Source organism: Diospyros lotus, chromosome 5, assembly GCF_014633365.1.
Source record: "Diospyros lotus cultivar Yz01 chromosome 5, ASM1463336v1, whole genome shotgun sequence".
NCBI classification, from domain to species: Eukaryota; Viridiplantae; Streptophyta; class Magnoliopsida; order Ericales; family Ebenaceae; genus Diospyros; species Diospyros lotus.
This window is the reverse complement of record NC_068342.1, coordinates 36,547,942-36,575,273: the sequence shown is the minus strand read 5'-3', so window position 1 is coordinate 36,575,273 and position 27,332 is coordinate 36,547,942. Positions and strand designations below refer to the sequence as shown.

General features: G+C 35.2%; 4 protein-coding genes across 7 annotated transcripts; 3 read left to right on the top strand and 1 right to left on the bottom strand.

Annotated features, from left to right (window-relative positions):
• Positions 1-650: 650 nt before the first annotated feature.
• Positions 651-2,673, top strand: LOC127801262 (uncharacterized). 2 transcript variants are annotated; one of them, XM_052336203.1, is made up of 2 exons: positions 651-1,444; positions 2,391-2,673. In XM_052336203.1, exons 1-2 carry the CDS (start codon positions 844-846, stop codon positions 2,468-2,470), a joined length of 681 nt encoding a protein of 226 aa, XP_052192163.1. In that variant the 5' UTR covers positions 651-843; the 3' UTR covers positions 2,471-2,673. The 2 variants fall into 2 exon arrangements, with proteins under 2 accessions (XP_052192163.1, XP_052192164.1); XM_052336204.1 differs by having other exon boundaries at positions 651-1,454.
• Positions 2,674-4,931: 2,258 nt separating this feature from the next.
• LOC127802235 (probable caffeine synthase MTL2) lies at positions 4,932-6,392 on the top strand. The gene is made up of 3 exons (XM_052337947.1): positions 4,932-5,752; positions 5,827-5,849; positions 6,041-6,392. Exons 1-3 carry the CDS (start codon positions 5,107-5,109, stop codon positions 6,203-6,205), a joined length of 834 nt encoding a protein of 277 aa, XP_052193907.1. The 5' UTR covers positions 4,932-5,106; the 3' UTR covers positions 6,206-6,392.
• Positions 6,393-11,024: 4,632 nt separating this feature from the next.
• On the top strand, positions 11,025-12,761 carry LOC127802351 (probable jasmonic acid carboxyl methyltransferase 2). Its single transcript, XM_052338105.1, has 3 exons — positions 11,025-11,216; positions 11,324-11,983; positions 12,334-12,761. Exons 1-3 carry the CDS (start codon positions 11,142-11,144, stop codon positions 12,691-12,693), a joined length of 1,095 nt encoding a protein of 364 aa, XP_052194065.1. The 5' UTR covers positions 11,025-11,141; the 3' UTR covers positions 12,694-12,761.
• A 3,730-nt stretch (positions 12,762-16,491) lies between these two features.
• LOC127802578 (bifunctional dihydrofolate reductase-thymidylate synthase-like) lies at positions 16,492-25,103 on the bottom strand. 3 transcript variants are annotated; one of them, XM_052338462.1, is made up of 13 exons: positions 24,833-25,103; positions 24,164-24,388; positions 21,500-21,940; positions 20,971-21,370; positions 20,815-20,859; positions 20,585-20,650; positions 19,528-19,589; positions 19,371-19,445; positions 19,100-19,265; positions 18,871-18,994; positions 18,463-18,569; positions 18,079-18,269; positions 16,492-16,903 (listed from the first exon to the last, which is right to left on the bottom strand). In XM_052338462.1, the coding sequence occupies exons 3-12, from the start codon at positions 21,925-21,927 to the stop codon at positions 18,159-18,161; spliced, it is 1,584 nt and encodes a 527-aa protein (XP_052194422.1). In that variant the 5' UTR covers positions 21,928-21,940; positions 24,164-24,388; positions 24,833-25,103; the 3' UTR covers positions 16,492-16,903; positions 18,079-18,158. The 3 variants fall into 3 exon arrangements, with proteins under 3 accessions (XP_052194422.1, XP_052194421.1, XP_052194423.1); XM_052338461.1 differs by lacking the exon at positions 24,164-24,388 and having other exon boundaries at positions 16,493-16,903; positions 24,833-25,102; XM_052338463.1 differs by lacking the exons at positions 16,492-16,903; positions 24,164-24,388 and having other exon boundaries at positions 18,123-18,269; positions 18,463-18,505.
• Positions 25,104-27,332: the final 2,229 nt, after the last annotated feature.

Below are 27,332 nucleotides of genomic sequence, written 5' to 3'. Positions count from 1 at the left end.
TCAAATGAATATTAGTAAATTTAGGCAAAATTGATTCAGCAAGGACAGATTGTTAACCTTTAAAAGTGATGAAAGTAACTGTGTCTTGGTTTCAAATGACCTTTTGACCAAGCCCTAGACACCTTGTTTGGATTTTGCCATATAAAGGGGGTAAGCTCAGCCAAGCCCAGCCACCCGAGACAAACGCTGCCTTGGAAAGAGAGAACCGTTAGACGTTTATTCGTGAAATCCAGAGAGTCTTCCCCGTTGGGGCCCACGAAACAAACCGCCCTGGGCCCCTACGCAATTGTTGGCCTTTTGGGGGTGGCCCAGCGTAATAACCGAAAGAGAAGGGACCTAAGTTTCAAGTGAATGAAACGGGGAAAAGAAAAGGTAATATTGCTTTTTTCTTAGCTAGTAAGAAAGAGAGCAGAGTCACGTTATGTGACGAAAGATGATATTTTCGTAAGCTCCAATGCTAAAATAATAAATAATTAAAAATGGTAATTTTTGATTTTTCAAGTGTATAAATTGAAAGATGTTAGGTAGACCTTCCAATATCTAAGGTCTAGAATATTTCAGAAAACACAGAAAAGAAAAGGTAATAAAAAGAAAATTGGAAAAACAGAGGAGGGAATAAAATTTTCAAGTTTATAAATTCCAGAACAAACCTACATAGCTCTTCTCAGTCCAGAGCCACTCCTTCCAGAGCTCCCTGTACACTCTCTTCCTTTTCCCTTCCACTTTCTCTTTCCGCCATGGCCATAGCTTCATCGAACACATGGCTCCGCCATAGCTCTCTGATCCTCAGCGCTCTCTCTTTCGAGTGAAAACGCCAGCACCGATCTCCGCAACCAGTTCCGAATGGATCCCTTCAACTTGAAAGCTGAAAAGGCCAACGCGATCTCGAGGTACCGCCGCCGCCAGAAGCTCACCACGATGCTCCGCTTCGTCGAGCTCTTCTTCTTTCTCGTCATGATCTCCAGAGTTTCCGTTCAGCTGCCGTTTGGATTCAGGCTCTCCGGCGAGTACTTCCGCCGACTCACGGCGATCTTCTTCAGTCCGCAGTTCGTGTTTGTGCTCGGGAACGCGATTGTCGTCGTTCTTTTCGTGAAATCCGGCTGGCTTTCCGGTCAAGACGCGGAAAAGAAAGCTACAGCTAGAGTTGATTTCTGCAAAGAGTACGTTGAAAACAGCTTGAAGAATCACAATAGCGATGGATTGGATGCGGATAACCGGAGGGGAGAGAGGAAGATTTATAGGAGCCAGTCGGAGAATTTGAACAGGGAGGGCGGTGAGAAGCGCCGCCAGGAACTGAGGCGGACGGCGACGGAGGCATGCCGTAATAGTACGGCGGCGGAGGCGTGCTATCCGGAGGACGAGATGAGCAACGAGGAGTTCCGGCGAACCGTCGAGGCCTTCATAGCCAGGCAACAGAGGTTTCTGAGAGAACAAGAGTTGTCAGGTATACTTAGGTACTAAGCCTACAAAGCTCAGAGAAATCCCCTGTTTCAACTCTGTTTTTCTTTTCTTTTCTTTTCTTTTCTTTTCCTTCTCTTTATTGGAATATGTGAATTTCAATTTCCATGGTAGAAAGAAGGTGCTTGAACATCATCTTTCTTATATTTCTCATAAACAAATTTCAATTTCTTGTTATTTTATATTTATTTATTTTTTAGGCACATAGTTTATATATACCTATTATATGCACTAAAAAATAATACATTTTGATAATTTTCTATCTCAACTCCATCTTTTCTTTTTTCGTAACTTAAAAGATTTGATAGTTCTATATCTCTTTGTGGTTATTTAAAGTAATTTTCTGTCTTCAAATTACAGTAATAAGCAGAAACACACTCAAAGTTTCAATGCTAGAGTAAGTATATTGAGAGAATTAGTCAGTTCACAGATGGGGTTCACGAACATAGAACATAGAACAAGAGTAAGTATTTGAGTAATGAAATGTTTTGAGAACTCTGATTTAATTGATGGAAAAAGGTGATTGGGAAGGAGGGAAAGAAAAATGGCAAATTGGCGGAGGAGAATAGCGTTCTAATATGCTGAGATAGAAAGCATATGCTTTGATCCAGAAAACAGGTGATTAGTCAGAAGACATTAAAATGTGGAGAAGACAGAACATTTTCTACTTTGAAAAGTGAAAAGCTGTCATCCAACAACCCAGTATGTAAATGGACATGTGAGTTATAGTCCATTTGCAGCACTGATGATGCTTCCAGGCAAGGCAATTCATCAACAAAACTAAAGCATCTTTTGTCTTTAATCCCTAGCAGTAGTACCGGGAACCTAATTCAGTTCCTTTGATTGATTTTATTCGTTTCATTTTTATATAAAATTAATTGAATTCCAAATATTTACTGGTTGCTTGTTATTTGATGGACATGGAAAATTAGGTATTCCTCAACAAGGATGGAGAATTGAGGAGAGAAGGAATACACACAAGGGGAATATGGGAAAGGATCCTTGGCGTTGATGATCACCATTCCTCCTAGTTATGCTTTCTAGTGCAAGGAGGTCCAAATCTTATTGAAAATAATGTGACAATAGTTTTTGCGCTTTGATGTATATTATTTGTTTTAACAGTTGTCTTGGTGGGTACATACCCAAAAGATTGTAAATTTAAGCTTGACTTATCAATGACAGCTTGAAATCCAGTTAATACAAAATAAATAAAAATATGAATGATTGTCATTGGAATATTTGAAAATCTAAAGTAATTCGAAGGAAAAAAAAATGAGGATGACGATTTGTTACATGGGAACGAATAGATATTATGAGATGAAATAGATATCGACTAAATACATATTTTAGTTTATGTTTTTTTTTTATTTATATATTTAAATTTTTTGTTATTTTAATTATATCTTTAAATTATGCAATTTAGAATTAATGGTACTTTAATTTTTTTTATTTTAATTATATCACTGATTTGTACTTCGATAAATTTATTAAAAAATAATAAATTTAGAAATATAATTAAAATAATAAAAAAAATTATAAATATAATTGATTCAAAATTATAAATTAAGGGTGTTTTGGAACATCAAAACGTCCGAACGTGATGGCCGCCGACCAAGAGAACAATTTTTACGCGCGCTTGAGTGCATTCAACTGACACTCACACGAGGCAACGCATCCCACTTTGATCAGAAACATCTGATGGATTCAATGAACCAAAGCAAAGCAAATGAGCCACCACCTACCGAATCCACAAGACAGCCTTCTACTACTTCTTGCTCTTGCTCTCTGATTAATCCTCAAATCGTTTCAACTGGGTAAACATTCATCTTCTCCTGATTTGGATATAAAAACTGTCGAAATAGATCACAATCGTGAAGGGAGATTCTGGATTAAATAATTAGACTGAAGAAGATTGCATGATCCGGTTTTGGTGCTGATGCATCAATGCTTGAACATGGGAAAGTTTTTATAATCTGAAACATGCAATTACATTCAGAAAAAGAGCAAAACCGACCTATACCTGCACTACTACAAAAAATTAATGTTTTTTTGTCGTTAAAACATCAAAATCCATCACTAAATTTTTTAGCAATGAATTTAGTGACGGATACATTTTCGTCGCTAAAAAGAGCGTCGTTAAAATTTAGTGACGGGGGTTGTACCCGTCGCTAATCAGCAGTGCCATATCTGAAATTTTGTGACCCTGAGTCAGAAATATAAAAATAAACTCTGAATTGTAGTGTACATTCAAATTTTATTTTTTTAATAATAAAATATTAAAAAATAAATAAATATTCATATCATATCAAAGAATAAAATAATTTTTTTTCAAAATGATCAATTAAAAAGTACTATTTTTACAACTTTGAAGGCAAAAATATCAATTAAATTAACATAATCAAATTGTTCGAGCATTTTTTTTTAATAGACAACAAAGTCTATCCATTCAATCTGTCTTATCACATAGTATATCTCAAAGGGTCAGTTATTGCGAACGTGTCTTAACCCATTATCTGATCAACTAATACAACATTTTAATCTATTTATGTATTGTAATTAATCCTAACTTTTAGACAATGCTAAATTAACAACATTAGCAAATATATATATGTACACACATACATATCTATATATATATAATATATATATATATAACGAGTTTAGGGTTGAGCAATAACGAAACCCAATTGGTTGTGGCATTATAAAAGTGTTAAAATAAAGGGTCATGCTATTTGTACATCATTTATGTACACCTTGGACTACACAAGACATATAAATGATGTAAATATCTCTCATTTCACTGCACTCATCACTTTAGGTGAGAGCAGTTTAGATATTGGTATATCATTGTGTAGCCCAAGGTATATACAATGATGTACCAATAGCATTTTTCTAAAATAAAAAATAATTATTGAGCCTTAACTATAATAAAGAAAAGTAATGATTCACATAGGTGTGTTTGAGAGAGAGATTACAAGAGAGAGAAATGTTAGGTATTCTGCAAATTTTGGAGAATGAGAGACTTTATACGGGGACAAAACTATCATTTTAAAATAAAGACAAAATGGTCAATTTATCTCCAGATTTATGGGCCCCCTAAATTGACAGAATTTTTGGGCCTTGAGACAACTGTCTCTTGGGCTATACTCTAGGTCCGAGCTTGCTAATAGTGACGGAATTAGCAACGGAATTGATTCCGTCACTAAATTTTAATTTTTTATTTAATTTTATTTATTTTTTAACGATGAGATTGAGCGCTAAATTTTAATTTTTTTTATCCTTGTTGCTAAATTTTATTTTATTTTTTAATATTTTTATTTTTTATTCTATCGCTAATTCCATCCTTAAATTTAATGACTTAATTTATGACGGGTTTTTTGTTGTTAAAATAAAAAAATATTTAAAAAAATTAGCAACAAAAATTCCTTTGCTATCCGAATAATTCCATCACTAAATTCTTCCGTCCCCAAAAACTATTTTTCTTCTAATAAGTTCTGCAAGTTGTTCGAATGAATGAAGGAGAAGGCAATGCTAGCTACTCCACCAACTCAGCCTTTCAACTTCTCTCTCCCTCTCTGAATATTTATAATTGTAAGTGTTGTTCAGCTAAATTTGCATGTCTTTTCTTAAAACTTGTAGAAACAGGCGATGTTAAAGGCGAAGCACATACTGGAAGAGAGCATAATAGAGCTATGCAACAGCGGAAGCCTTACTGGGTGCATAAGAATGGCGGATTTGGGTTGCTCTTCGGGGCCGAATACTCTTCTGTTGGTGAAGCAAACTATAGAAACAGTGGATTTGATATGCAAGAAGTTGAACCGAGAAATACCCACACTCCAGGTGTTCATGAACGATCTTCCTGGAAACGATTTCAACGCCATTTTCAGGTCGCTGCCAAGCTTCTACGAGCAACTGCCGCTCTGCAAGGACAAGTGCTATATCGCCGCCATGCCTGGCTCCTTCTACGGCAGGCCTTTCCCTGATCGTTTTCTTCACTTCGTCCATTCTTCCTACAGTCTTCACTGGCGCTCTCAGGTTCCTGAAGGGCTCAGAAGCGAGTCGGGAAGTCGAATGAACAAAGGGAACATTTACATAGCGAAAACAAGCCCGCCAAGTGTTCGACAAAATTACTTGGATTCGTTCCGGAAAGATTTCACGCTGTTCTTGAGTTTTTGCTCGGCGGAGATGGTCACCGGAGGTCTCCTCTTCCTCACTATCGTCGCCACGGGCGATTCGGACGGTCACCTGAACCAGGGGCGGATCCAGCATTTTAAAGTGGGGTGGCCTAGGCTAGGTTGGGGTAGGCTGAACTGAATTTGGGCTGAACTTTTTAACTTAAAATTTTAATTTTTTTTGTGGACTGCCCAGGCAGCTCAAATTTAAATTCGACGGTGACCGGAGCACAGTCTGGGAGCTGTTAGGAATAACCATACATGACATGGTCTTAGAGGTACATTACATAATTAAACTGTTGCCCAAAACAGAATTCAGGTCACACATGAATAGTAGAACTTTAACAAAAAAAAAGAAAGAAAGAAAGAAAGAAAAGAAGATAAAATAGGATTTCTAACATGCAATGCAGGGGCTAATAGAAGAGTCAAAGCTGGAGAGCTTCGATTTGCCATACTATGTGCCAACCATGGAGGAAGTGAGGCAAGTGGTTGGGGAAGAAGGGTCGTTCGAGTTGCATAGGCATGAGACTTTGGGAGTGGCATGGGATAGTGGTATTAATGCTAGCATTAATTAGCAATGAGTGCGAATGCACAAGAGGGAGAAGGGTGGCAATGAACATAAGGGCTGTGGGAGAGCCCATGCTGGCCAGCCATTTTGGAGGCGAGATGATGGATGGCTTGTTTGAGAGATTTGCAGCCAAGATAGAAGAGTACTTGAAAGTAAATAAAGGGGAGTGTGTAACGATGGTCATCTCCATGACCAAGAAATGAATTTGCCTTTCAAATGTAAGCAAATTAAGCAAGCCCCTTTGGGAGCTAATTTTAACTGCTTTAGATATGTCCCAGTTGATATTTTTCATAGATTGGTTGATTCAGAAAGTAAAAGCTTTAGAAAAGACTTTTGAGAATGATTACCTAAAGATAGGAAATCTAATTATGATTACAATAGGAGAGGGGTGTTTCGCATACAACCCTAATCATGATTACAATAGGAGAGGAAATCTCTCTCTCTCTCTCTCTCTCTCTCTCTCTAATAAAGAAAAGAATCTGATCACTAGATTCATTGATTGGGAGATCATTTGGTGTAGATGAGGAGAGAATCTTTGTGGCCTGGCTTTATCAGATTGGCAATTCAACAACAAACGAATCTCTGTGTCTTAGCGATTAGGGAAAGGGAACTCAGGCGATGGAGAAATCCAACACTCAAGTGGCTTCATGGATCGCCACCATTCAACGCTCATAATTTGGCAAGAATCATCTTCACTTTTTGTAGTTTATTTTTTAATATTCATATGTAATATTTTCATAGAAATATATTTAGCTATACTTTTTTAAAATATATATATATATATATATAGTTTAGAATTAGATTTTATAAATGCGTTTTGAAATTTAAAAATATATTTTCTCTAATTATGATATTTTTTAATTTTAAAAATAAAATTTATATAGTCTATCTCTATGTGTCCATATATATAGCCAATGAATAAGATTTGATCACGTCTCTCACTACTTTTAAATACTAATTTATTTTGTTTTTATTTGGTAACCTGCTTATGCTTCTGCTTATGTTGAATAAGATGGTCAAATTTTGGCCATTGGGTGCATGGACTCGCATCCATATCCATACACCGATGGCACTTAAAAAAGTATTTTTTAAGAGAGACGATAGTTGAAAACTCATGGCAGGGTAAAATAGTGAAATTATATTATTTCGTCTCCCATATTTAACTCTTAATTTTATATGTAATTTGGGCAAACATATTGTACTTTGCTCTTAATTTTATATTTACAAAGAAAAACAAATGACTTCAAGAAGAATTTTTCTGATCCGAGTTTTTCATTGTTTGAAATTTTTATTCATTTTTCAAAGTTAAATTTTATTGATTTTTTGATAAATTTTTGTAAGTATAACAAATAAAAAATTAATTTATATCTTTTAAAAAAAAAATAGAACACATGTTAGAAGAATTAAGCACTATTTTCAACTTTCTTTTATTTTTTTTGGCAACTCACATCAAAATAAATGACATGTTTAATTTTAATTTTTTACTAATCCAAATGAAAACAATATTATTGTTGTCAAAATACAACAATAGATTTATAGATGCGAGAGAGTCGTCTTTAGGTTATTCGAAAACTACAAAATGAAACACAATTAGGGGCGTGGGGTATTTCCTACGCAAGCCCTTTAATATTTAAGTTAATGTTAGTCAAAATATAATAAAATATCAAGTAACTTGTGTAAAAATTTTTGTGTATTTTAATAAAAGGGATCATTTTTTATTTATAAAGATTGAATATTGAGACATGAAAGAACATCCATATTTTTTGAAATCGTTTGGGACAGATTTCCAGGTAGATTTGTAAATTGACAAAGTCTTGGCGTGTCATAATCTAAAAGGTCTTCTAAAGAATGTATTTATGAAAACCAAGAGAAAGAAGTTCCGTGGGGGTACTTGAGAAATGACCTCCAAGAGGATCTCCTAGGAATTGTTTTGTTAGGAAGGTCTCTCGTACCTCTCGGAGGACTTTACTTTATAAAAAGATTTTTGTATCTCTTGGATGTGACATAATTATCATGTTGCTCACATCGAATAACATGACAATTGTCTAATAACTAGAGGTGAGCAAAAGTTCGGTTAAACCGAACTAACTGAACCGAATCAAAAAGTTCGGTCAATTTTTCAAAAACATCGGTTCGGTTCGATTATATTTTTCTTTAAAAATCGGTTATTCGGTTCGGTTTGGTTATTTTGATAAAAAATACTTAAAAAATTGAACCGAACCAAACTTGTAGCAAATAGCCTCACTTGAACTGAACTGGCCACAACCCCCCATGCGAATCGAACTGCCCCCCTCACAATTCATGCACGTGGGTGCGACATTTCATCTTCTCTGTTCTTCGTTTTTCTCTATCTCTATCTCTCTCTCGCATCTTGGCATTTCATCTTCTCTTCGATTCGAGTTCGAGTTCACAAATCTAGCGATGGCGAATACGAAGATGAAGGCGAAGGTGAAGATGAAGGCTCTTCGATGGCGATGGCGAAGACAAAGGCTCTTCGATGCTTCGTAGATTAGGCATTGGCCGAAGGCTCTTCGACTTCGTCTCTTCATCTGTTCTCTCTCCCTTCACCATCCGTCGCTGATGCAGAAGAAGAAGACGAAGGCCGAAGACGAAGACGAAGACGAAGACGAAGACTACGCCGATGGTTTTTCAGTAAGTTTGCACTCTATTTCTCTTTTACATTGAAATTTTGGAACTTAGATCTACTAAAATCCCACCATTAGATGCTTTTAGTTTTTGGGTATGTGGATCACCGTGGTTGGGGGAATTTGATGATCGGTTCCGATCATCAGAATCACTGGCCGGCTAGGTTGCTGCCGGTCTCTTGGTTAGTTTTTCTCTAGTTCGATTTTCGGTTTCGGTTCGGTTAGCATGGTTTAGGTTTCGGTTAGTTTAATTTATTGGGATTGATCGGTCGATTCGGTTCGATTATTGCATTTGGTTCGGTTTATAATTTTTGGACGGTTCAGTTCGATTATAACCGATTGCACACCCCTACTAACAACACGGGAAATTGTGAGAGGGTGAAAGTAAACCTGATTGCAAACCCCACCCCCCTTGTTAACTTGTGTCAAAATGTTATTCGACACAAACAACATATCATCACTCTATTATTTTCTATAACCTATTGGTTGTCATGATCCTATTTTTTTTTTTTTTTTTGCTTTGTCTTGGATGATGCTAGTTCTAAGGATTGTCAAAATATTTGAGTAAATAATATAAATCATAGATCCCTTTACGTCCCTATATATAAAAAATTTAACCAAATTTCTTTCTTCGTTGAAATAAATATATTCCATATTTTATAATTATAAATGATACACAAATTTATTAAAAAATATTAAATAACTAATCTTTTTATTCAATTAACATTTTAACTCAACTTAACTTGATTAAATTATGCAAAGATTTGTTAAAATATGCTTTATATATAATAATCAAATTTATACACAAGTAGTTTATATATAAATAATTTAGTTAATACATATTTAGATAATAACTAAATATGTATTAACTATTTAGTTATTATTATTATTATTATTATTATATCCCTTTTTTCATTCATTTAATATTTTAATTCAACTCAATTTTAATCTTTTACTAAATATTTTTACATAATCAAACTCATTTCACCTAAACTGGCTCACCTCACTTCACCTCAAAGCCTAGAAGACAAAGAATGTCTAATTATTTGTTGAATAAAAAATATAAGTCTTTCGAGAGAGAGTATTTAGGTATCAGATTATTGTACATTTCTGTAGCAATTTTCTTATGTTGATGACATATTAGTGTTAATTATTGGTTAGAACTCATACATAATTTACAATTAGGTTCGAATAAAGAAATGAGCCAAGGTCCTTGTGTACAACATACTTACTGATTGGGCTAAGCAAAGCAAATAGTTTAATTAAAAACTTAATTTTGGGTCTTCATTTTGCTAATGTATTGTATTGTAGTTGTTATGGGTATTTTTCGGACCACTTTTTATGAGTTAGACTCAATCCAGTAAGTCGGCCTAATCTCTCAAAACCCAATAGGCCCAAGGCCGAGTTCGTCAAAGCAAGATTGCACATCGCCGAAACCCGAGCTCAGACTATAGAATCAAGCGAGCTTCCAACGAACATAACAACAAGGCCATTGAATAAATAGAGGCGGAACCTATCTACCCTACCTAAGGCAAACCAGATCCTTGGTAATGCGAAATTCACTCTTGATTTTATAGAATTGATAAAGACATTTTGTTCTCATGATACTATCCTTTCACTTTTAGATTTTATGTAAATTGTAAACACCTCACTCTATAAATAGGGGTCAAAAATTATTGTAAAAAAAATGATAAATAATAATGATATAATGTTACTCTATCAGAATAGTCAGAAAACAGTAATGGACTAGACATAATTATGACAGAACCACGTAAAAAAATTTTCGTGTGTAATTTATTATTGGTTTTTATTTGTTCCTATCGTTATATTTTTGCTCATTTCTCTCATTACAACTCTGCAAATCACGATCCACCACCTGATTTGAGAGGGGAAGTGGTTTTCAAAGCAGTGGGTAGAGGACTTAGTTAAAATAATAATTAATTAATTAATAGTTGGTAGAGTACAAGTTCTTTATGCTGATTTTCAATGGCGTCTCTTACCCAGCAAAGTTAAAAAAAGAAAGAAGAAATTAATGGCGTAGGATGCAGGCTGTTGTTCTAATTAGGCTGTTGTGTCAATCCTAATTAGTTGGGGCCTGGGAGTGGATCCAGTGGTGGGGTGACAAAATCACTATCCTTCATCTAAAACATATGTAATTGGACTTTAACTATATATATTTGTTGGAAGGAACCTGTAAACAAGTCGGCATCAGTTTGGTTCTCTCTCTCTATATATAAGCCTAATTGCGAAGTTCGTCACCAGAAAGAAGGAAAAGCCGCCAACCCACCTGCAGTAGCCATGGAAGTAGTGCAAGTTCTTCACATGAACGAAGGTGATGGCAAGACTAGCTACACCACCAACTCCTCCGTTCAAGTAATTATAAGCTCTCTCTCTCTCTCTCTCTCTATGTATATATATATATATATATGCCAGTGTCATCAATTGCCATGGTTGTTAACTTTCGAGTTTTGAATCTGCAGAAACAGGCGATGTTAAAGGCGAAGCACATGCTGGAAGAGAGCATAACAGAGCTATGCAACAGCGGAAGCTTTCCCGAGTGCATAAGAATGGTAGATTTGGGGTGCTCTTCAGGGCCCAATACCCTTCAGCTGGTGAAGCAAACCATAGAAACAGTGAATTCGATCTGCAAGAGGTTGAATCGAGAAATCCCCACATTCCAGGTTTTCCTGAACGATCTTCCCGGAAACGATTTTAACGTCATTTTCAGGTCGCTGCCAAGCTTCTACGAGCAACTAGACCTCTGCAAGGACAAATGCTTCATCGCCGCCATGCCTGGCTCCTTCTACGGCAGGCTTTTCCCTGATAACTTTCTTCACTTTGTCCATTCTTCTTACAGTCTTCACTGGCGCTCTCACGTTCCGGAAGGGCTCAGAACCCAGTCGGGAAGTCCGCTGAACAAAGAGAACATTTACATATCGAAAACAAGCCCGCCAAGCGTCCGAGAAAAGTACTTGGATGCGTTTCGAAAAGATTTCAGGCTGTTCCTGAGTTCTCGTTCGGCAGAGATGGTCGCCGGAGGTCTCCTCTTCTTCACCATGGTCGCCACCGACGATTCCGGCGGCCACCGAAGCACAGTCTGGGAGTTAATTGGAATCACCATACATGACATGGTCCTAGAGGTACATAAACTGTCCCAGTGATATCCCTAAAACAGCTAAGCAAATGTTTTGGCCAATAACATTGTTGAGTAATTAATTTAAATTATCTATATAACTTGTTGGCATTAATCTAGCTAGATAGGGATTCATGGGGCAAGGAAAGCCTTTCATAGTGTGGTATTAGTTGCATAAAAATTCTTTTCATCTTGTTTGAATAGTAAGAGTTTCTGCTCTAGTCGTCGGTTACTAACAAACAAAACCCTTTTTTCTCTGGGATTCACATCAAGTGTAGATAGAAATCCACACGTAAGGTAGAGAGGGTTTGAAACTGTGATTAATACAAATGTGTAAATTGCATGCAATTCATGCAGGGGCTAATAGAAGAGTCAAAGCTAGCGAGCTTCGATCTGCCATACTATGCGCCAACCATGGAGGAAGTGAGGCAAGTGGCTGGGGAAGAAGGATCCTTCGAGTTGCAGAGTCATGAAGCCTTCAGGGTGGCTTGGGATAGCAGTGGCTATGCTGCAGGCATTGGGAATGGGCACGGATGCACGAGAGGGAAAAGGGTGGCGATGAACATCAGGGCTGTGGGAGAGCCCATGCTGGCCAGCCATTTTGGAGTCGAGATGATGGATGGCTTGTTCGAGAGATTTGCAGCCAAGATGGACGAGCATTTGAAACTGAATGATGGGCTGGGTGTGGCAATAGCCATCTCCATGACCAAGAAATAATCACTCACTCAGCCAATTGTGGACGAGCATTTGAAACTAAATGATGGATTAATGTTTGAAATTAATAACTCTTATTATATGTTTAGAGGTCATACCAACCCACAAGATGACTTCTATTTTGTTGCATAATTCTCAAGAAAATATAAAATAAATTCGTGTAGATTAATGGGTATTTGTATACTCGATATTTTTATTTTATTTTAACAATTTTACGTTCATGGTTTAAATGATTTCATAATAATTTAATAAATAACAATGGATTTTAAAAGTATTAAAAAGTATTGGGGTGGGCCAAAGGTCAAAAGTGTAATTTCAACGAGAGCCGGGGGGGGGGGGGGGGGGGGGGGGCGACATTCACCGGGGTCGACACATTTTCCAAAATCAAGTTGGGCTTCCCCAATTCTATTTTTGGGTTGGTCATTGTCTAATGAAATGGTCCGGAAGTTTCTTACGGCCCGTATCCTTTAAATAAATGGGCCTTATCAAAAATTTATATGAGCCCAAATTGCACTTTCAGTTTATCTCCTCTTCTCTGGGATGAACCCATGGGCCATGAATGCCTAATTAAAGAGTTGGAAGAAAAGATGTGGCCCCAGCCCAATATTTCAATGAATTTTCTTGAACTTCTTTGTAATCGACTTCATATTCTTCATCTTAACTGACGTTACTCTCACGGGTTTTCATGTCAACTCAAGAAATTAGGCGTGATTTGAGAAGTATTTTTTAAATGAATTTATTTAAATAGCTTTTTTAATATTTAATCCAGAGAGAGAAATTTAAGAGACTAATAGTTATCAATGACTTTCTTTGATAATAGTCTTGAAAGATCTTATCGAGACTTTTTCCGTGTACTCTTAAAAAATTTTCTTAAGTCTAAGAATACGTTAACTATCCTTCAAGATCTTCGCCTAAAAATCCATAACAGACAATTCCAAAAGAGTCGAATGCTCATCCACTTAACAATTCCAATCTTCATAAATGGAGAGTGATTCTTCTGATTGATCGACATATGACTAAAACTTTATTTAGATTATATTTTTATTATTTTTTTTATAATTTTTCGAAGATTGACTTTAAGTATAAAACCCGCATGAGAGACGCCCTAAACCCTAACTATTTTTTGTTTGCAAGTCTCTTGGAGATTATAAGCTCATAGACACTCACCCATAACTATATAAGTTTATTGTTGTATTAAAATAACAATAATATCTTTTTTCAAAAGATAAATGAAATTTAGGAATAAATTGCAACCACAGAAGCAGCAAAATCCCCAAGTAGGGATGCACCACAATCTAAACTATGTCCTTAGCTAGCCCATTGCAAACATTTCCCATAAACTATGTACTTAGCTAGTGGTTATCAAAATAAGTAAAATAAGATTGTATCAAAATAATTGTAGAATATTTTTCGAACTAAGATATAAAATAGTCAAGATAAAATTAAAAAATATTTCAAATTTTTTATTAAACTGTTTATTAAACTTTTTAAAATGTAATGGAGAACATATATATCATTTTTTTTCTTAAATTTATCTAGAGGGAAGAGAGATAAATTTATCTAAAGAAATTTAAATAAGAAGTCACGTGATTTTTTTTTTTTAAGGATCATCAGATAAATTTTATAAATACAATGAAAATTATTTTTTATTCAAAATATTTTTTATATCTATTTTTTTTAATTTATATATTGATTAACAAACATTAACTTAGAACATTAATTTATATATTGATTAACTTAGAACATTAACTTAGTTTTGAACTAACGTGTTTAAATAAAATTTTTGGATATTAAGTTAATAAATTTTTGCCCGTGACCTGTGTTATGTTCAAACGGAGGACCTTAACGTCACTAACGGGAGGGTAGGGCCCAAGCCGAACTTAAAAAGGCAGCAACGATACGAAGAAACTGAAAGGAGAAGGCAGCAGGCAGCAGCAAGGATGATTGAGAGGCTGTTTTGCCAGGTTTTCTTAAATAGAGTTTTAAGTCATCTTTGGCTTAAAGTTTCTTCTTTTTTTTTTTTTTTTAAATCTTTTAAGTTAATAAAGTGTTTAAATAAAATACATTTTAAACTATTATTTATAATGTTATGTGTTTAATAAAAAGAAAATTATAAGTTGTGAAAATGACTACAAAGTTAAAAAAAATAAATAACATCACATATTTATTTAAATAAACCTACAATTATAATGACTCTGAGCAAGACACCCACCGCCACCGGCCGTTCGATTAGTGGAAGAATCAAAGCAATATATATTGGCCCTTAGATTGTTATAGTGGTCAGTAAAAAATGGTGGATGATCTGAGTTTTCAGATTTGAATTTATTCCCTGTATAGTCATTGTGGATTAGACTCAAATTTACCTTCTTTATAAAAAATTATGAAATCGAGCGACAAAGACCTCGTAAGGGAGGACATGTTTCAAAAAGAATTACTTGCGTGGAAATTATCATCATTTGTGACTAATGAGATCTCTAATGCCCATTTGAGGTAGTTGATTCGTCTAGATCCAAAAAAGAGGTTCATTGTTGTAAATTGGGATTCGATACGAACGAGATTGGTAAAGAGTGTTATTAAAGGTATTTGCTGACTTTTAACACCCACCGTAATTGCTAACTTTTAAGCCTCCGCCTTTCTCAAGGCAAGAGAAGTCATACCAATACGCACTCAAGAGATAGGTCAAATAGTGAACAAGTGATATACTGAGATTAGTATTAATAGATCATGAATTCGATACTTGACTTAGGCAAAGTCTAAAGACTCGCTTGCGATTTATTTTCTTTACTAAAATCGAGAACATGAGCAACGATAAACCACGCAAGGACAATAATCTTAAATCGTACCAATACGTCATTTGCGACAACATGGAAAATCCATATGACACAACAGAACCCAACCAAAGTTATCTAGCTAGGCCAGGCAAGGCATGCCTTCCAACACGCAGACCACCTAGGTATCTCACAGTACTCTTAAAACTAAAACAACCTAATCCCATCTTATGCATATGCATCTTACTCCACCTTTATGCCGATACTATTTTGTTTAAAATTCATAACGATATATACAAGCCTGATAAATTCCTCTTTTCTAATTTTTATTTTATCCATTTTTACAAGCCCAGGCCCAATAATCACGTTCTCTACAACTAGAATCCCATATTCCCAGTGACCCTCGACCCTGAAACCACCGAAACCAAACTGTAACGACTCGCTCTCATTTATGGGTGTTACTAGTAAACAATTACCCACCTGCTCAGTCTTTGGTGAAAGATGGACCATATTTCAAGATGAAACGCCCTTCGTGGAAACTAAGTTCGTCCTTCCCTTCCCTCAACCCCAGGATTCATAGCAGAATTAGACTTCAACCTCACCGCATTCGGTTAAAAAAAAACTCATGAAGATGCCCAACCACCATTTTCTTATTTATATTTAATTTTTTTTCATCTAAAAGTTTTACCGGACTCCATAAATCACCATTAAAATCAATCCATTAATTGATTACCAATTTTGGAGAAAAAACTCATCATTTTCAATTTTCTAAAATTGGTAATCAATCAATGGATTGATTTTAATGGTGATTTATGGAACCGATAAAATGATGGCCAGAATATGAAATATTCCATTTCAAGCCAAGTGTCAAATGAATCTAGAACCCACCCCCCCCTCCAAAAAAAAAAAAAAAGAAAAAGATGATCTTCGATTTCTCAACAAAAGATACAGAAAGCTAGTAAATAAACAAACATGCTATCTTCCCACTCCTGGGCTTGACAAAAACCCTAGATCATAACAATATATCATAGCCCTGCAAAGCAATCTGTTAGAAACAAGAATCCATTAATCTGTCATCTCCCTTCCATATATATACAATTCTGCGACATCGTTTATTTAGGAATAACGGAATCCAGAAAGCACACTAGGTAATAACATAAATTTCCACAAGATGATTACTTAATTTAAGAGAACATTTACGCAGCAGTTAGAAACTCTTTTTAAGTTAACGTCAAGCGCCCCCCCCCCCCAAAAAAAAAAAAAAACCTCTGAGTTTAATAGATCAGCTTAAAACCAGAAAAGGCCTAAATCACCTTAGAACCACCAAAAGGGGAACCAAAGGATTTTCAGTTCCTATGTATATTATAATGTTTAGGTCTATCTCTAGCAATTGTTTATTTGCATTGAAAACTTGGGTCTTGCACAAGCCCTCTAGGTAGCTCTACCTGCATCAACAAATACTTTCAGTGAAAAAATTTACTTTCCTTAAATCCAATTATGACTGAAAAAAATAAAAAACAAGATTACAAGACATCAAAACTTGGAGATGACATATAAAATTCAAAATCTCTTTGGAGCATTGTAACACTTCACACAACAATGAACATTCTGGACCTGTTTAGATAGCAAAGGTGACTAAATGAAAAACAAAAAAAAATCAACTTTGAACGTGGGTGATTCAACTCCAAATTTCATTCTGGAACAATCATGTTTTTACCTTTTCAAGCACACTGCACATTACTCAGTCCTTACCATATATCTGCAGACTTCACCTTTCATTTCAAGCAACTAGATGTACAGTCTTTTAATTTAAAAATTCCCAATCAACTCAGTGAAAGCCTATCATTATAGAGCGTAGTTTCTAAGAAGGTTTACATATATGTTAACCTAAATACCATCCTAATATTAGAAACTTCATCAAACTTTTTTTCGTTTCTTTCATGACAGGTAGAACCTTCACTAGACTTAAAAAGTAATTCCATTTTAATCTTCCCACTAAACAAATACATGCATCATATCTATCCTATGCCAACCCACCTGGCATACAAATATTCTGGACTAAGAGAAAATGCTAATTGCCTGATGGACACTACCAGGGAAGTAATCCAATGTATTTCATGAACTGAATTTCAACTTATGTCTATTTAATCACATGCTACGCATACAAGTCTAGGCAGGTCCAGCTCACAGTTCAGTTATGCAACCACAAAAATCTAGGTTGGATCATCTGACTAAATATTAAAATTGCTAATTTGATAGTCAAAAGGAAACAGATGATGCGGCAAATAAAGTTCCATATCTTCAACAGCAGCCTGGAAACTGGTACCACATGCTTCATGTATAATGCATAATCTGATGTGTATTACTTGTATAGCGTTAATAATTTTGGCATCATGCAACAAAAATTAGTTTGTCCAGCCAGGTTGAATATCCCCAAATCTAAATCAACACAAAAACTGGAGACTATAGTGGCCTCACTATTAAAAATTGCACACCACATAACTTCAGTTGAACTGATTAATGTGCAACTAATTAATCTTTTGGAGGTAAAACTGGAAAGGCATTATGTTAAAAATCTAGGACACCAATAAAGTAAAAGGGAGAAAGATCAGGTGCTTGCCTTTAAAATGAGAGCACACATGTTCAAAAAGAAAAGTCTCTTTACTATCTGCCAATTTATCTTTCTGGATTGGCAGTAACCTATGCTGCCATTTTCATTTCTATTTTCTGCTGATGATCGTAACCGATGAGTGAGAAGTCAGATGCCACAAAGGAATCTATATCCTTCTTCTGAGGATTGATCTTCAAAATCTACAATTTTAAAAAGTATTCTCCTCAGAATGCAGATTACAGAATTCAGAAAATGTGAAATATAAGGCAAGGACAAGGAGACGATATTTCTCCAAAATGCTAATAGATACAAGATTTCTTTTCCTATAAGGTATGCATCAACATATACATGTATATAAAAAGGAAAAGAGACACTAAAGTTGCTTATACTTACTGGAAAAGGTTTAGGAAGCTTCTTAAGCTGCTCCTGCAGAGGCCTGACATGAGTGCAATAAACATGAGCATCCCCGATAACATGTACAAAATCACCAGGAACAAGGTCTGCACAAATGAACAGAGATCAAAACAAATAAACCTACATATATAACCCAATCTCTGAAAAGTAGTTCACCCCAGTTATCTTCAAAAAAGGTAGTTCACCCCAATCAGACTAATACTAAGGATGTGATAGAAACTGATAATGCATATTCTTCAATTTATCAAAGCAAGTTATTCAATACAATTCATGTTAATGAAAAAAAAAGGTATCATGAGATGCTAAAATGCCAGACAGATCCTATAGAATTAAAACACTCTGACAAATAAGCACAGAAGTGTTTAAAGTTGAGTGATGAGTGCATACCACAAACATGAGCAATCATGCATGTCAAGAGGGAATAAGAAGCAATGCTAGATGGCACGCCTAGACCCATGTCAGCAGATGGCTGATACATTTGACATGATAACTCCCCATTGGCCACATAGAACTGTCACCAGATAAAACAAAATATAATAAAATAACATAAGCAAAAGGATGTTCAAAACTTGACAAATTGAAGTTACAAAAGACAGTGGTGAACTTTAACACTAACCTGCACAAACATAGGGCAAGGTGGAAGTGCCATCAATTTGAGGTCAGAGGGATTCCAATCTGACAGCACAATCCGGCGGTCATCTGGTTTGTTCTTAATTTTGTCAATAACATCCAACAACTGATCAAACCCCTGGCCTGTGTAGTTCGCATGCATGTTTGTGTACCTGTACATCAGAAGTTCCATGGATACAGAGTGAAACTAACCCCCTTAATGAATCTAAAATAAACCAACCAGGCAAGAAAAGGGGAGAGACAGGGTATTCACCAACCTGGCACCAAAGTGTCTCCACTGGAATCCATAAACCGGTCCCAGGTCACCTTCTTCTCTATCAACCAAGCCAATACTGAAAATAGAAGATATAACTATATCAAATAAAATTGCATATAAAACAGCACTACACCTTATATCAGTAGCTCTGTACTTGCCTATCAAGGTAGTCTCTGGAAGCCCTGTCATCCCATGTATGAATGCCTTTTTCCTGTAGGACCTGTTAACAACTCAAACGTCATATGCAACCCAAATCCAGAAGAGCTCAATGTTTATAGTTCCATTTGTTTTGTCACATTGTTTAAAGGAAATAGCAAAGAATTCTTTATACGGACATCCTATCAGACAAAAAATGAAGATAATCATAAATAATCACACCATATGAAACAGAGATTTCTTCAAATATTGCATGGATGTTTCATGCATGCAACAATGCTGAAATAGAAAGATTTTTCTTCATAATGTTTGGTTATTTATATGAATCTGCCAAGTAACCAGGCATCAAACACAGAACATGTGAAATGGTCTTGGTTTCTTGTAAAAAACTTCCCACCAAAAGCATCTCCAAACATTCCCCACCTATAGCTATAAATTTCTTGCTCTTTACACAATATTGTAGTGAAACTGCTTTTATGCTTTTTGGAAAAACAACTTCAGCTTTTAGGATATCAAGGCAGAAACACAACTCAAACAACAAATTACATGCTACAAATGACAACACTTTCACCAACATATTTGATATCTCCTTCATGTAATGGGCAGACCATGCATAAAAAGGAACTCCAAATAAGGGAAAAAAGATTTCCCAAAGTCTTTTAAGACCACAAATTATCTATGGTTCTGAGAACAAATGAAATCCTCTAAAAGCCACCTTAGAAGAATGGTACCTAAGAACTTTGTTTGGTTTTACACATGAAGTATATATAATATTCATACAAGACATGCAGGACCTGATGCATGCATTAACAAGTCCCAATTTCCCAACAATCATCTTAATCCTAAATCATATATCTGATGCAAGTGGAAATGAAAAATCTTCTGATACTACCAAATGAAAAAACATAAAGATAAATCATCCATTTGAACAACTAAAACAATCAAGGATAAAATAACTATTTCTCAAATGAACATTTAGTTCATTCTAAGTTAAAAAACATCCTAAACCCTAATCTCACTTAAGGAAAATAAACCTTGTAGAAAATGCTCAATTGTTACCTTAGCACTTGTTGAACCACTGATGAACCACAGTAGCTCCTCAACAACACCTCGCCACAATACTTTCTATATAACAAAAATAAAAAAAATATACATATCAAGCTATGTGAAAGAATAAATAAAAAACATTGTCCAGTCTATTCTATAAGCCAATACAGGTAGAGTATTACCAGCAACTAATACAATCAACATTTGCAACTAAAACAAAAATCATGAGAATATGGGCATACCTTAGTTGTAAGAAGTGGGAAATATTTTCGAAGATTGAACCGCATCTGTGCATACAAAATGGGAAGGAACATCAGAAATCTCCTTCACTAAGTGATGTATGGAAAGTATTCTTCAGAATTGAGGACATGATAGTCCATATGAAATGAATTTGTTACCTGGCAACCAAATTTTGATGATGTACCAATCCCTGCTTTATCATTTTTTAGGGTTCCATTTGAAATGATGTCTTCAACCAGTCTCAAATACATATACTCCTCATGCTTCTCCAAAACCACCTTAGGCAAGAAAGAGAATTTCACCTCAAAATTACCAGAAACTAGGCTACTCACAGACTGATCACCAGTTTCATAAAGGGGTGCAGCTGAAGAGTTCATCATACGAACATAAGTAGTGAATGAATAGCGAATGTTTTGCTCTGTGTCCACCAGGGGGAAGGATGAATACCATGGATGAAATACAGAAGCATCAATAGCAGGGATGAAAGTGTCACACACAATGTTTCTCTCAATTTCGGCAATGTGTATGGCATCACATTCAGGAGCATTTAGCATCTCCCTGCATTAGAAAGAGATGAGATTGTAAAACAAAATAATAATAATATTAATAACAATAACAACAATATAAAATTAGATAAAGAAAAGGAAGACAAACAATCCAAAAGGCAATAAACAACACATAGCACACCTTAAAATCTGGCCACCTCCAATCACGAACACTTTCTCAATTGATAAACAGTAAGGAAATGCTGCTAACAACTCCAAAGCAGAAGCTATGCTTCCACAAATAACGACATTTTCTTCAGTTGCAATGTCAAAACTCCCAGAACGAGTTAGAACAACATTAAGGTAATTTGGTAGAAGCCGATGCTCCAGCGGAATACTGTCCCAGGTTTTTCTACCCATAATTACTGCATTCTTTTTCACAGGAGCTAATGTTGTCAAAGTAAGGTCCTTGAAAAACTTGAGGTACAAAGGCAAGCTCCAAGGTAGTTTCCCATCCTTCCCAATACCCATATTCCGAGTTGCAGCTACAACAACTTGGTAACTCCTTCGTGGATCAGGACTTGTGCTGATGTTTGCATCAGGAATATCCACAAGGGCATCACCAGCCATGACAATTAAAAGCCTGAAGGAAACTCAAATATGATGGCTCTCAATCGAATCACACAACCATAAATAGTGGAAGCACAACCCAATTTGATATTTGTAAACAACAGAGAGAATATAATTATTCCCCATCATCAGGGAAATTACAGAACAAGCTATAAGAAAGAAATATATATACAATCAACATATATTTAGTGAGAAGAAAAAATTATACAATCAACACATAACATTTGAAGGGTCCTACCCCCTCTATATAATTAAGGTTTCCCGCAAATTCAACCCATACAATTTGAGAACACTCTAAAACTTTGAAAATGATTAAGTTTACATTGATCTCCCAAATCTGGAAATGTAGAGAAAACTAGCTGAATCAACTGTATGGTCCTAAGACAACAAACAAATTGCTGAAAAACTAAGTCCAGTGAAGGGGAAGAAAAACAATGATAGGCTCAAAGAGCTTCCTAAATAAAAGAAGACTTCGCAAGGTAAGTACATCTATAAACTCTTTATTATTCACTAATAGTGGATGCTTCCATATACCACCTTCATAGGCCTAAGATGGTGTATAATCTTATGAGCTGATATTGGAAGACACAAATTATACATGCAATTTCCCAGAGATCATAACCAACATTATAATCTCACACAATCTCATGCAAAAAATGTTACATCAGTAGGTAAGCAGCCATCTTCACCAATCAGTACGTGTTTTTCACTGAGAAAATTTACTACAAAATGTGAATCAGCAGAAGAAAATTACATATCCAAGCATCAGTTCACATCTAATGTGAAATAAACATTCGCCTCAATGAACAATATACAATGTAGTCAAAATATCACCTAATTGACGTACAGAAATAACAAAAGGAAAAAAAAAAACTGAACCATTTCTGAAAATCCAAACGCAATTAGCATGTTTTATTTGGCCATATCTCAGACAGAGATTGGCAAAACAGAAAATTTATGAAGTTTCAAATGTCCTATTGTTCCAAAGACCAAACAAATAAATTCCCCATTTTTATAGTTGTCCTGAGGGAGAAATTATGGCAAGCCAGAAACTTGTCGAGGTTAACTGGACAGGTCACGAAAGTTCTTCATGAGATTGAGCTGCCTGGAAGGAACATATAGAAATAGCTAAGTATGCAGAAAAACAACAAGGAATAGAATCTAAGACCGCATCAGGCACAAGGGGATTACACCCACCAGGGGTACTCTCAAAGTCAATCTGGATGCAGGACTCCACAATGAAACCATGTGCAGAGCCTCCATTGCCAGGGATTACCAAAGAAAGTCTTGTGGGCTAGTACCAAGATCTCCCCAGCCTGCTCACTCTCAGTGGCTGAAGGTATTATGGCAAAAGAAACCTTGTCTATGGCAAAAGCTCGAGGATGGTAGTACATCCAGGTAAAAACTGACTCTCTAAACCTAGTGAAGCTCTCCTCTGACCTTGCAAGGATCTGCACAGGTCGATTTAAAGAATTACTCAGGCCATCAGGGTGATGGTTCAAACAAACAGTGTTGGCAGCTCTCTCGTGTCAATGGAGAACCAAATGCAGCTTCTCATCTTCTATCAGCCCGGTCTAAGTCCACCAAAGTTCCAGATTCAAATCCCTAGACTTTCTCCAAGCATCGTAGAGCAATGTAGCAGGGACTTAGAAACTAGATCAGGTTCTAATGATTCTAGCAATTAGGAATGGTAATGGGGCGAGTTGAGGGCAGGGAATGTCATCCTTGTCCCCAAAACCAAAACTCTCAAACTCATTCCCAAACCCAAACTCAATTGGGCAAGGAAAATCAACCCCAACCCCATTCCGACAGGTTAAAGATCCCCGGTGGGAACCTATTGCCCAAATCACCTACCTAGATCAAACTGAGCCAGTCCAAAACCCATCCGAAATCTTACCCAAGCACGTTATCAAAATCAAAATAATATTAAAATAAGATGAAATTGCAACATCTAAATTAATAATATGTAACAATTTTAAGATAGCAAAAAATAAAATTCAAAATCAAAATAATACGTTAATGTATTTCGATCCTTTACAAACTTAATATTGTAAGTTGAAATATATATAACAATTTGAAATATTAGTATATAAACAATGTATGGTATATATATGTATATTATACGGGCTCAGGTTTGAGGCATGGAATACTAACCCCACCCCTATCCTAAACCCAATCAGTCATTGCACTTTGGGATTTCCTTGAACGCAAACTCAAATTGACTAGGAAAACCTGCCTTGAGCACGCAGGTTCAGGTGGGGACCCGGAGGGCAGGTACAAATTGCCATCCCTAAGTAGAGGTTTGGTTTTTTTTTTTTTTCATCACGGGGTAGAGTTGCATTTGCAGTTGCAGCCTCTGGTCTCTTCCTGGTTGCTTGTTTCTTCTTGTATCACGATCCTTTACTTAGAAAAAGAATAGCGCAAAAACGTCGTTTTATATGCTAGCCCCTCCTAGCAATTGCTGAAATTAGAAACGTCAAATTAACATAAAACATGGGGAAAATAACAAAAAACCAAAAGAAAGGAGATAATTCGGGGGGAAATAGAAACCAAAAACGCGATCCCTGTTCTGATAATCAGTCAGCATAGAAGTTGGCTATCGCTGACATTTACAATATTTGCAGAAATAAACTAGATTTTCATCGGATCCTCATCCTCATCATCAAATTCATCGACGACGATCACATTACAGCAGACAGACAGAAGCAATAAACAAAATTTCGGATGCGCGCATGCAGAAACACAGGAGAAACATACAGGCGACAACAGAACTTCCCTTGGATAAATAAGCAAACAGCAAATTGAAGACAGACACTGAACAAGAGATTTTCAGCAAATTAATCTAAATCTCTACCAACAGCGGAGTAGGTGAGGAGGCTGATATCGAAATGTAGAAAGAATATACCGATCGGAGAGTGAAGCGCGCGGCGGATGGAATCTCAACCGGAAATGGGCAGAAATCGGCAAGAGCGGAGTGAATTGGGACGGAATTAGGGCCTCAATTCGTCGAATTGTGAGTCTTGAGTGTTGAGTCGGTGGAATGAAGAGTGCATTGTGAAAACAAGCAGCCTAAAAACCGCTTTCAATCTCTTTGCTCTGTAAGAGAGAGAGGAGAGAGAGAGAGAGAGACAGCGCGGCGAAGAACACAAAAATCCGAACGTACGGATGACGCGGAGGGCCGCCAAGGCGCGTGTCGATCGTAGAAGAATGAATTTTTTAGCTACCAAAAATGCCCTTCATAGCCGCTAGATTTACGGATTTACCAACCAACCAAACTCCTGTCCTAAAAACTACCAAAATAATAATAATGAGAAGAAAAGGACTTTCCTGCCCTTCTAGATAACACGTTTTCACTCGGTTTTCTTCTTTCTAATGAGTAACATTGTGACAATATAACCTATGAGACTAAATTATTAAAAAAATTTAAATTTTGACCTATTTATCAATTGTATACTGAATTTTAAAAATTATTAAGAATACACTCAAAACATTTAAGTTGCCTTCTCTTTACTGTTTTCAAGTCATTTTTAATTTTCTAAAATAATGAAAACACGTTCTCTTTACTGTTTTTAAAAATGCATTTTTGAAAACAAAAAACATATTTATAAAAAAAACTCAAAACAACAAAAAGTTATTTTGAGTGTTTTCATCCAAAACAAACTCAAAATTCAAAACACATTTATTTATTTATTTATTCATATTTTATTATTATAATGAAAAAATATTACAAAATTCATTAACTTTAAAATGTAGAATTTTTTTAATAACTTATAAATATTAAATATTTTTTATTTACTAAATAATCAAATTTATTGAATAAAATATTATTAAAAAATTATTTTTAAAATTTCAAAGAGAACGCGTTTTCTAATTTTCTGTTTTGAGAAATAGTTTTTCAAAATGACAAAGAGAACGCGTTTTTAATTTTTTAAAAATAAATTACCAAAATAGAAAACTGAAAATGAATTCAAAACTCAAAACTAAAAATTGAAAAGTAAAGAGAACGCACCCTTAATTTTTCACTAAACCCCTTAAAGTTTATAATTTAAGATATTTAGACTTACGTAATTTTATTTTTGAATCTTACTTTATCATGAAACATTAATTTAGCGTTTATATTTCTTCATTTTTTTTATTTTTTTTCCAAATCATTGATTTGCACCATGGTTTCCTTCATTTAAGGGTGAATTTAGTATTTTTGCATTTAACTGACAGAGAGAAATATTATTATATATAATTTTACGGATTAATTATGACATTATTGTTATTTTTCTCTATTTTGGTGATTAATTTTAGAGAAATGATAATTCTTTATAAAAAATAAAATTATATAGGGATTGGTGTCTCAAATTGTAAATTTCTAAGGGATTCGGCCAATTTTGATCTTAAATTAATAATATTGTTAGATAAAACTAAGTGTGTCGCTCAATTCATTGAGTCTCGCTCAATTGATGGAACAACTCTTGATTTTTATTATTATTTTTTATTGTTTATTTCAAACTATTAAAATTATTTTTTATATATATTTAGGCTTGTGTGTTTTATTTAATTATGTGTGTGTATAACTTCAAAGATGCAATGAGTGCTTTTTATGATAATAAAAATAATATTTTCTAAACAAGTTATCTTTTAGAAAGTGTTTTCAAATGCTCTAACTTAAAAATAGACAAATATTTTGGATCTTCCTTTATTGTGTTTTAGTAAATCTGAATGCTTAAAACTATCATATTTTTCTCCAAAAATATTTTTCAAAAGCTTTAGAAGTTAATATTAAAATTTTATTAAAATTGACTGTGGTTGATGTTATTGTTTGACTTCAATAATTAAAATTTATTTATCGAAAGAGCTCAACAAACAATTGATAGGGCTAGGCGAGACAAGTGAGGATTGATTAAAGATATCAACAACTATGAGGCTCAACCCGTTGTCCGAGGGAATAATGGAAACTGTGGATGGGTCTTCAAAGAAGCCTTTGAATGAAGCTTGCATGTAACAACCCACCTTCTTGGGCATGTTATGCCTTAGGAAATTTGGTTAAAATTTTTTTTTGAACATTATTTTAAAATTCCCTAAGACCGTGTCTAGTGCCAGATGAGATATCTAGACTAGAAATAAATGCAAAGCGGAAGCTGAATCGAACCTGCTCATGCATAATTTAATAATCGTACATGGCATTTAATACAAGTTAATACATAAAACGTTTGATGATGGAACAATATACATAAATCTTAAACTAATCATATTATAACATGGTACATTTATTGGCATTTTGATACCTCGTGCCACTACACATCACCACTCTCTGAATCATCTCTACAAATCCCGGCTGGAACGTTGAATGTTCCAGGGGCGAACCCATGTTAGATGATGAATCATCTAAGTAAGGATACCAAATGCAATGCTAT